This window comes from Microchirus variegatus (genome assembly GCF_963457635.1).
Source record: "Microchirus variegatus genome assembly, chromosome: 9".
Lineage (NCBI taxonomy): Eukaryota > Metazoa > Chordata > Actinopteri > Pleuronectiformes > Soleidae > Microchirus > Microchirus variegatus.
The window spans coordinates 26,577,114-26,587,585 of record NC_139810.1 but is presented as its reverse complement, the minus strand read 5'-3'; the positions used below and the strand labels follow the sequence as shown (position 1 = coordinate 26,587,585).

General features: G+C 44.2%; 1 protein-coding gene across 1 annotated transcript in view; it reads left to right on the top strand.

Annotated features, from left to right (window-relative positions):
* Nucleotides 1-4,530: 4,530 nt before the first annotated feature.
* The window catches only part of LOC310932243 (plexin-A2-like), a gene marked incomplete at both ends in the record, with an annotated part of 20,801 nt that continues 14,859 nt past the window's right edge, over nucleotides 4,531-10,472 (top strand). Inside the window, one exon of the mRNA XM_083895536.1 lies at nucleotides 4,531-5,724. Coding sequence (XP_083751662.1) covers nucleotides 4,531-5,724 — 1,194 coding nt within the window. The remainder of the gene's footprint in view (nucleotides 5,725-10,472) is intronic.

Below are 10,472 nucleotides of genomic sequence, written 5' to 3'. Positions count from 1 at the left end.
CAAAAAACTCTCTTCCCTCCCAGCCATCATCACAGCGTGTGTACGTGTGCTGGAAAGCGAGTGATTTCCCGTCTCTCTTGACTCGATGCTCATCTTTCTTTGCCTCTCAGGTCTGCCAAAGACACTGTCAGATGAGTGCTCGTATGGAAATCTACTGACAATGGCCGCGATATTTTCAAATTTTTATATTCTTGCGTGATGTAACACTCTCACGCAGCTGGCGGTTTGTCATCTTGCCCCTGCTTCAATTGTGATGTGTCAACAAACTGAACTCGGTTCAAAGTGTCACAGAGAAACATAAACAGAGAAAAGCTGATATTGTATATTGATATTGACAACATTGCCTCGAGAGCCAAATAATCTATCTGTAAAGCAAGTTGCATCTGTGTGTCTGCGACAGGCATATCTCGCTGACCGTTAGTCAGATCGCCCTAAGACTTTGGATATGGGTTGAGCATGACCCGATGGTGTGCATCCTTGATTTTCAAATTTTTTGGAGGAATTTGAATTTTCGCAGATTTATCACGCTACACCAGGCAGGCAGCGGCTCATCAGCAGCAGCTGCGCTGTCTGGAGCGGGGAGGTTCCGCCGCAGAACACGGTGTTATACCGAAACGCCGAGGTGTCCATTCACCAGTACGCGAGCACGTATTTATTTTTGCATTAGCATGCTACTACTTTGCGGCTGAGCGAGGCTACGGTTAGCATTAGCATAGGGCTAACATAACACAAACACTGTGCAACGTCATTAGGCACAACGCAAAATGTTTTCATTTTCGATTGGCATTAGCGTAGCTAGCTGTTTTGGCGTAGCTGACGGTCACAAAACGGCTAGCTACGCTAATGCTAATCGAAAATGAAAAATCTTTTTCAGCTCCCACTATAGGAGTTCATACTTCCTACGGGCACTGCACTAGTTGCATTAAAGATAGGTCACAAAACAGCTAGCTACGCTAATGCTAATCGAAAATGAAAAATCTTTTTCAGCTCCCACTATAGGAATACAGGCTTCCTACGGGTACTGCACTAGTTGCATTAAAGATAGTATATCAAAAGCTGTATTAACAAAGCTGCTGAGTTATATTGGAATTAAAAACAGAACAATTCCCACCTTATTCTGCATTACCTTAATTCTATTCTCACCAACACAGTAATGCCCTCTTCTTTTTCCAGGTCAGTAAGTTACTATGTTAAAGTATGAATCATTCCTGGTGGTATTTATATGTTAATTTCCTTTTTGGTAATTCTGACTCCTCATATACAAAAGAAAAGCAGAGCTTTGAACTGAAACGCATGAGGTGATGCAGTGTTGTTCCTCTTTTTTTCCCTTTTAGGTCTGCTCCACAGCTACATTGTAGGCTAGTGTCAAGTGCAACAAAGAGGTGGTCATGCAATCAGCTTAAACAAAGACCCTATTCCCTGTGTTACCGCAAGCAATATGAATGGCTAACCTTTGTGGAGCCTTTTATTTACATCATCCAGCTCCTCGTCTTTCTCCGCTTTTGCAGCTGTTGCCACAACATGAGTGATTCATATAGTTCCTCCAGTGACTGGGGAAGAGCAGAGAAAATAAAAAAAAAGGGGAGAGGGAAAAGATGGATGGGGATAAATGTTGTATACACATATACGATTAAGGGGTGGGGGGGTGTAGCAAAAGCTCTAAAGGGCAAAAGGCTGTGGGACTTGAGCGAAAAAGCTGGCTCAGCAGGCGACTGATTATACCACCAAAGGGATCCACTTTGCACATCTAGCAAGTACAAACTCAAACAAAGGAGCATGGCAGAGCGCAGGCAGCAGAAAGTGAGGGTGGGGGTCTGTCCCTCGCCGCCTTTTTTTTTTTCCGAAGCCATGGCACTTTTATGGCAATGCTAATATACTGCTCTTGGGACAGAGCACCTCCCACACCTCCGCCTGCGCACACGCCACGAACAGCTTGACCGGGGCCTTAGGACCTGTGTTTATGGACACACACGGATCAATACTCTCCCCGAGGGTCTATATTTAAGTCCGAGCTGAGTAGCAAACTCGTTGATCACTGGGGGGCAGGGAGGGGATCCTGAGACGACCATTATGAGATAGGGATTCGAGGGGCCGTTAAAGGGCAGGGCACGGTTCACGGGGATTCCCAAATCGACTCTGCAAATCAAACTGTAGTCTCTGTGTAATAAGACGCTTATTATTTTCTGTGTTGTTCTCGTTAATTTAAGGTAGGTATCACAGATTATTCCATCCACGTCGTTCACCTTTGATTGTCGCTCTGCCCTCACGAAAAATGCGTATCGGGAGCGTGACAAATGATGTGAGGCCGTCTCTGACATGTTCAAGCCCCTGGCGACCCCCGCTGTCTCTCCCCAGCTTACCTCCTCCAGCGCCACAGTAATTACCCTTGTTGGATCGCTACGCCTAATCATGCTTGATTTTGGGATGCACCGCCTTTGTCTCCACTTGTTAGTCCCTTGCACATCTCGGTTCTGATAGAATACACTGAGCACTAGCAGGGAAAGGAGACGCACACCCTCACACAAACACACGTATTGCATATTATGTTGGATGGTACATTCACGAGCAAGCATTTTTACAGATACAACACACACAAGATGAACGTTGGTTCGCCAGTGATTAATTAATATAACAAAAGGATAGCAAAAACAATATTTGTGAAAGAATAATTCATAGATTCTGATTCTGTAAAACAAGCTCTTTAAGAGCAGGCGGCGGATTTGCTCTCACTTTGTTCCAGTTGTAAGATCCAGGCCTTTTTTTTCTGTTGGACAAGATAATTAAGTCCCGGGGACAGACTGCACAGAAATCTGTCTCGTGGTTTACGGCACATCGGGAGAGATCTGTGCAGCGTGAGAATGGTTGTGTAAATTGCAGACTTTGCTCGATGTATGTTTTAGCAGATAGATATGAAAAAAATGAATAAAATGATACTGATAGTGTTGGCTCGATGGCACGTGGTCAGACAGAAATATGAGAGTGGGAGATGAATGAAGTAAAGCAATAAGGAGGTGAATGTTTTAAGGGGAAATAGGACACAGCTGTGTGTGAATGTATATTTTGTGTCACGTCATCGTGTAGTTATTTTTGGGTTATCTTGATAAAACTTTCATTTTTTTGTTTTGTTGCTATTGTATTTTCTGTGGTACGATTTACTCGCGGCGCTTTTATAGCTGCACAGAAAAAAATGAAAGCTTATTTTTTATGTCATGAAAACAGACCCGCAGTCGTTCAAATTATATGATGTTGGTACGATTCTGTTTTGGGTTTCAAGACTGACATTTATACAAATTTTCAACTGACTTCAGCAAATGCTATAATGACCATGCAGTATAATTATTTCTCAGTCACACCCTTAAAATACAGTACAGTATGTATGCAATTTTAAAAATAACACCCTTACACTTAAGCAACTGCATGACCTTGGCTCTCTTAAACCTGGAGTGCAACCCTCATTAATGGTACTGGTAAAAGCTGTGTTTGTCACAGTATTCCATGAAAAATATCTGCTGTGAAAAAAGTTCTATATGCCAGGTTTATTTAAAGGTGCATTATGTAATAAATCTAAAGCAACTGGTCATAAAATCCTCCTAATATGTCGTTATATGTTCATATAACAAACTGAACTCACCAACAACAACAGTACAGCCAAAATATTTGCATTAAAAAAAATATTTTGCAGTCTGCAAATCATGTTTATGTTTTGAAATCATGTTTTGACATGTGGCGCCACCTACCGCCTTCTATCAATCATTGCAGTCAGTAGAGTCTCAGCTGCCGAGCAACCACGGGTTGCCAGTTACGTCAGAAAACGAAACCTAAAAGACCTCGGTATTTTTTAATTTGAATGTAGTAACGTTTTTTGGCCACATTCGTACATATGGCACCTTTAAGAGTTAAACCCAGGTTGCTAATACCGCACTCAGGACCTCTTCATTCCAATCCAAATGCCAGTGAAAAAACAACAAAGATGGTGGTGCCCTGAGACTTTTGCACAGCACTGTAAAGATGACAGTTTATTAAAGGTTTTTTGTAAACATGTGAGTGTGTGGGCAGAGTTGTTCTTGGAAACCTCTTGCTCAGTGTGTGACAGCTGCAATTGGTGTATGAGTCAGGTCAGGCTAATTTCCGTTTCTGTAACCTGCCTCTCTTTCCTGCATTGTCCTGCCCTGTCCAGCAACTCCTTTGGAATGTGCATGGTAATGGTTTCCGGCAATTGTCTGAACAAACCTTCACCACCTCACTCCTTAAGCTCATTTGCCTCACTGAAGTCAAACTTTGACCTTTTATCTAATGTTGTGCACTTTCCAGTTGGTCACACGTGTTTCCTTTTTATGGAATGTGAGTCACGCTTTGATATCTAATGACTTCTCTTTCTTTCTGTTTTCTTTTTCAGAAACATGTGAAGACCCTTTTGCGAAGCTCTGACCTGAAAGTTAGCCTTCAACAAAAAAAAAAAGGCAAAGGTCTCTTCCCCTCATCCATTCTCTCTGAATCCTCTACGCTTCCCCTTGCCGGCCCTATTAAAACATGGAGGGCAGACGAGCTACAAGCAGGACTTTGTCACCTGACCCCAATGTAGGAGCTACTTTGCTGGTCTTCTGCCTGTTAGCGCTCCCCGTCTTGTGCAGCGGGCAGACGCTCACTAGTTTCCACCCTGAACGTCGGGACTGGGTCTTCAATCACCTGACAGTCCACCAAACCACAGGGGCACTGTATATTGGGGCGGTCAACCGCGTGTACAAGCTCTCGGGCAATCTTACCCTGCTCGTTTCCCATGATACAGGCCCGGAGGACGACAACAAGGCCTGCTACCCGCCTCTGATTGTCCAGCCGTGTTCTGAGCCTCTCGTCTCCACCAACAATGTCAACAAGCTTCTCCTCATCGATTATTCCCAAAATCGTTTGCTGGCTTGTGGCAGCCTCTACCAGGGTGTTTGTAAACTCCTCAGATTGGATGACCTTTTTATCTTAGTGGAGCCATCCCATAAGAAAGAGCACTACCTCTCTAGTGTCAACCAGACTGGGACCATGTATGGGGTCATTGTGCCTTCACAAGGCCAGGATGGGACCCTGTTTATTGGCACAGCAGTAGATGGAAAACAGGACTACTTCCCCACCATCTCCAGTCGAAAGCTGCCCCGTGACCCGGAATCTTCTGCGATGCTAGACTATGAGTTGCACACTGACTTCGTTTCCTCCCTCATCAAGATACCGTCGGACACACTGGCACTCGTCTCCCACTTCGACATTTACTATGTTTACGGTTTTGCCAGCGGCAGCTTTGTGTACTTCCTGACTGTGCAGCCTGAGACGCCAGAGAACAGCATGTCATCGAGCGGCTCCACCAGCGACCTGTTTTACACCTCTCGCATTGTCCGCCTCTGCAAAGACGACCGCAAGTTTCACTCCTATGTGTCCCTCCCCATCGGCTGCGTGAAAAACGGCATCGAGTACCGACTGCTGCAGGCCGCCTACCTCGGCAAGCCGGGGCGCGTGCTCGCGGCCTCGCTCAACATCGGCGCCCAAGACGACGTGCTCTTCACCATCTTCTCCAAGGGGCAGAAGCAGTTCCATCGGCCTCCAGATGACTCGGCGCTCTGCGTTTTCACCATCCGAGACATCAATGCACGGATCAAGGAGCGCCTGCAGTCCTGCTACCAGGGAGAAGGAAATCTTGAACTGAACTGGCTGCTTGGGAAAGATGTGCAGTGCACCAAAGCGGTGAGTTACAGCATTATCGTAACAGACATGCACACATTCGCATTGATCCACTGATTCGGATGGTGATTTACCTGTTATTGTCGACCCAACCTTTGCTTTTATTGGTCAATTACATTCCTAGACAGTGAGAAACCCAGAATTTCCCCAAATGAGCAACATCTCAACATCTCAGGCCATTTAATCTTGTCTACATCTCTTGAATGGACCAATGACAGCTACTTCATGTTCCTGTCCCAGAACAAAATGAGTAAACAGTAAGAGACCGACCAAAGCTTCTCAGTGAACCTAGAAACCACAGCGTTTCAGGGCGTATGCTGTAATGAAAACAGCCATCAGGAAATGCTTTTGAATGCCCTGCATGGCGTACTCATGTCGGATTACAAAGAAGGGGGAGGATGTGTTTTCATTTCTCTTTTTTTCTCTTAATCATCAAAATGGTAATATTCTCTTTGAGCATAATATAAACACAAACACACAATTCTCTTCTAGAATAAGGGGAAAAGCAGTCGAAGTTACTCGCTGATGCTGCTGTAGATCTCACACACACACCAGTCTATTCCTTCTTTATCCCCAATTAGCTGCTAGCACATAGGCCGTGTGTCTTTTACATGTTGTCATTAAGTTCCTTGATTTCTCCTCATCCCCCGGAGGCTACAGGCCTCTGTGCTTTCATGCAGCATTTGCAATTAAGAATTGAAAAATATTAATGACTAGCTAAGTGCATGACTAATCAATTGAGGGTGTCTTGGCATGTGAGCATTGTCTGGATGCATGCGCTAAAGGTCTGTGATTGCCCATTGTATTTGTATGGGTGTGTTTAGCATTTAATAATCTCCTTATAGTCCCATTATGACGACAGCCTCTGATCGTCTCTCTTTGTCGATGATCTCCCTATTTCTCGGGGGAAATATAATTGACTGGTCCTATTAAAATCAATTAAGTTCCCAATTAGCCCAATGTCAGAGGTGACTGTCAGGATGAGGGAGACATTATCACAAACTAGCTCTGTTGGGTTTTATGAGCTCCACTGAGAAGGCAGAAGAAGCCTTACAGTGTCGAGATGACAAAACAAAGGGATCTCAAATCGGAACCTTTCTCCTGTGTCCTACAAAAGTACTAAGTAGAACCATATAAGGTTCTTCGGCTTGTCCTCATAGGAGAACCCTTTTTGGCTCCAGGTAGAACCTTTTTATAAAAGTTCCACCAATAACCCTTTTAAAACCCTTTATTCAGGAAAGGGGTTTTGAAGGGTTCTCTGGATCAAAATGGTTCTTACTGGAACCATTAGTGTTACCAAGAACCCTTGTAAAAACCCTTTCTTCGGGGAAAGGGTTTTTCAGAAGCAATTGGTTCCAGGTAGAACCTCAGCCCTTGTCGAAGGACAATTTTGGAACCCTTATTTCTAAGAGTGTAGAAGAATCCTCAGCCATCTCAGAGTTACAACTGCTACCTATAAAGCTGCATCTTACACTCCACTGTGTAGACATGCACTGGTAATAATATTATGCTCTCCTTTTACATTAGACCCCATATATACTCGTGATTTGTGTGTAGCCAGAGATAAGAAGATATAAAATACAGTCCTTAACACCGTGTCCTTGTGCTCAATGAACAGCTGGTAAATCCATAGCATAATATGGATCATGCAGATAGGTGTCGGCGGATTAGAAACTCTTAAAGCCCATTTTCGAATTACATTTCACGACAGAATATGCCAACCGTGCTAACAAAGCCTGCTTGTCTTCTAAATCCTCCACCCAAGCGGAACGGCTGCTCTGAAGTGCACATATGCTTCACATCTTGTCTTTCTTAAATAAATACATAAATGGTCCAACAGGTATGTGTGTGTGTGTGTGTGTGGTATTTTTAGAACACTCTTGTCTGAGATCCAACAAAGTATGAGGTGGAGTCGTGTGGTAAATCAAGGTTTTGACCTTGATTTCAAAGTAACAAAGTGCCTTTTTTCGCTGGGCCTTTGCTAAGTGAAGGTAGCGTCTGAGCTCAAAGCAGAGAGTCTTCAGTATACCGTTGGCTCCCATTCCCGTCTTGCAGACATTTCACTGTGTGTGTGAGCGCATGTACACGTAGGCCAAGGCTGAGGCTGGAACTAAGACGGAGCCGGGGGGGGATTCAGACACAGCGGCCAATCAAAGATTTATCCCGCAGCCGTCCAACCTTCTGCCATCTGGAGATGTACAACCGTCTCTGTTGTCACTTCCAAAGAGGAGAGAGATGATTGAATTCTTTCTTTATCAGGCTGTTTGTGTGTCTTTCTCTCTCTCTCTCTATCTCAGTAACACTATCATCCTGCCTTTTTTTTTTTGCTAATGCCCCATCAACTAATTAACCACTTGTGGGAGAATGGAGAGCTGGTATCAATAACACAGATAAACCCTTGGATGGTATCCCAACACATTTAATTCATCCTTGGTACGGATTGCACGCCAGCTACGGCTCTCGAATCATATATATCACCGTTGAAAACAAACTGGGATGGTGACAGTATTTTTTTTCCAGTATTGATTAAATATTACGCCGTATCTTGAGTTCATTCAATATGGACTGATCACACAGAATTACAGTGTCTTTTTATAGTCTCACCACCAGAGCCATGCTAAAGATAATCGATGTCATAATATTGTCTAGTAAAATCCATCCGTTTCTTCTCCGCGTGTGACGAAGCAGAATAAAACGTCAGAACGTCTTCAAGAAGGTGAACAAAATGCACACAACCACATGGAATCCATAGGGATTCCGTTTCGGCTGCCAAGTCTGTTAAGCGTACATCAGCTAAACAGTCGAGATATAATCACAACCAAATGGTCTGGAGCCCAAAAGACCATATGTGGAATAGCTGCATGCATTTGTGGGAGTAGCTTTTGATAAGCCAACGTCTGGAGCTCACGGCTGTCTGTCACGATAGCCGCTTGCTTTCCCAACTGATTAATCATGCATGTAAATATGTAACGTTATATGTAATTGTATGAACTGAATTAAACGTGATCACTGTAGAAATAAAGGATAGTGTAGGTTCGCTTTTTTTCATATTTTAATACTGCAGTGGAGCACAATACTGTAGCACAGTACTGTAGCTCTGTGCTATTTTAAACACCTGAAATAAAAGGAAAGTGGGGAGGGTGAATGTAAGAGTGGAGGCGATTATTCCCCGGCAGCAATATTGTTTTTTTTGGTTGTTTTTTTTTTGCTCTGCTGATGAAAATGTTTGTGGAACTGAATGGTTCTTCCGCTATGGTGTTAGGGTGAGCGACTGTGCTGCCTCCCGTACTCTGGAGATGTCACTCAGCATTGACAGTGTATGCCATTTTGACAGGGACAAAGGCAGGGGAAAGATGCAGCATACAGGCAGAAAAATATATTAATGAGTCAGGGGGGGGGGGTTGGAGAAGGGGCAATATATATAGAGTGTTTGTGAGCAAGGGATTATGGGATTGTATACATAGGAGACTTGCCAGACCATCTCACTTTACACCACATGGCACTTTGAGGCCACTGCTACCCAGACTGTCTCAGCTGGCCTGATTCAACATTACAAAGACCCCTCTATCGCTCTTCATTCATCCCCTCTTTTCCGGTTGAATCATCTATTGTCTTGGGATGGACTGCATCTTCACAATTCTCCCACTTCAAACTTTATTTTTTATTTTTTCCCCCCCAAGAAACTTTTCGAGACCTGCCAGAGATTATTTCCCAGCGTAATACAGTTCATGACAGACACTGCATTCGCATTTCAGAGTTTGCACGGTTATCACGCGCAGTGTTTGCCAGTGCACGTACGGTAGTTATCATGTAATGTGCGTCTTTCAGTGGTGTGATGATACGCGGCGTTAATCAGCCACGGTGAGACACTTAACCACTTCTTCCCTGACCCTCTTTTTGGAGTCCCTGCTCGAAAATGACATGCCCAAACTAAATAGAGTAAATCTCTGCAGTTACAAGCCCTATGTGGATTATCTTGGTATCAAACTACAGACAACACATGTGAGATTCCACCAGAGGTGTCATTTCACTGTAGATGCCACTGTGTCAGAGTAAATGTACATGGAACACAGCATAACGAATGACGGATTTTTTTTCTCTCGCCTAAAAAAATATTGCATTTTAAAGCAATTATCACCTTTAAAATATGCAGTAGGAACACAAAATATAACAGTAGGAGCTTAAAAACACATGGAAGTCATGTAACAACGTGTGGACATGAGCTGTGCAAAGTCTAAAGTTGTCCGTCGAGGTGCCGGATACGCACTGCAATCCCCCCCCCCGAACAGCAGGGGTAGCTACGCAAGGTTGTTGTTCTTTCGGCTACAGTGAGCAATGGCGTCCGAGAGAGAAAGACTGTTGTTGTTGTTGTTGCAGCTGAATAACAGGGAAAAAGTGGCTGTTTCTCACCTGAAGAAAATATTTTTCTGTCCTGGAACGCAGTTTTAAGATCATTTGAGAGGAGAAATTAGCCATTTAGAGTCTACAAATGTGCTGTGTGTATTAAGATATGACATATTTATAGTTTGGCAGCGACGTTGTCGGCGGTGATCAGCTCCGCCTCTGTGGACGCTCGGTGCGCACTGTGGCCGGCACAGAGCGACGTTATCTCGGCCTGTCCTGAGGACCAATCGCAGCCCTTGCCGTCTCCGTTGTCCCTTAACAGAGTGACGGACGCATAAAAAATATTTTGTGCAGTCGGAGACGATGCAGAGGGCTCTGCGTAACCTACGTAGAGCACTTTACGCAGG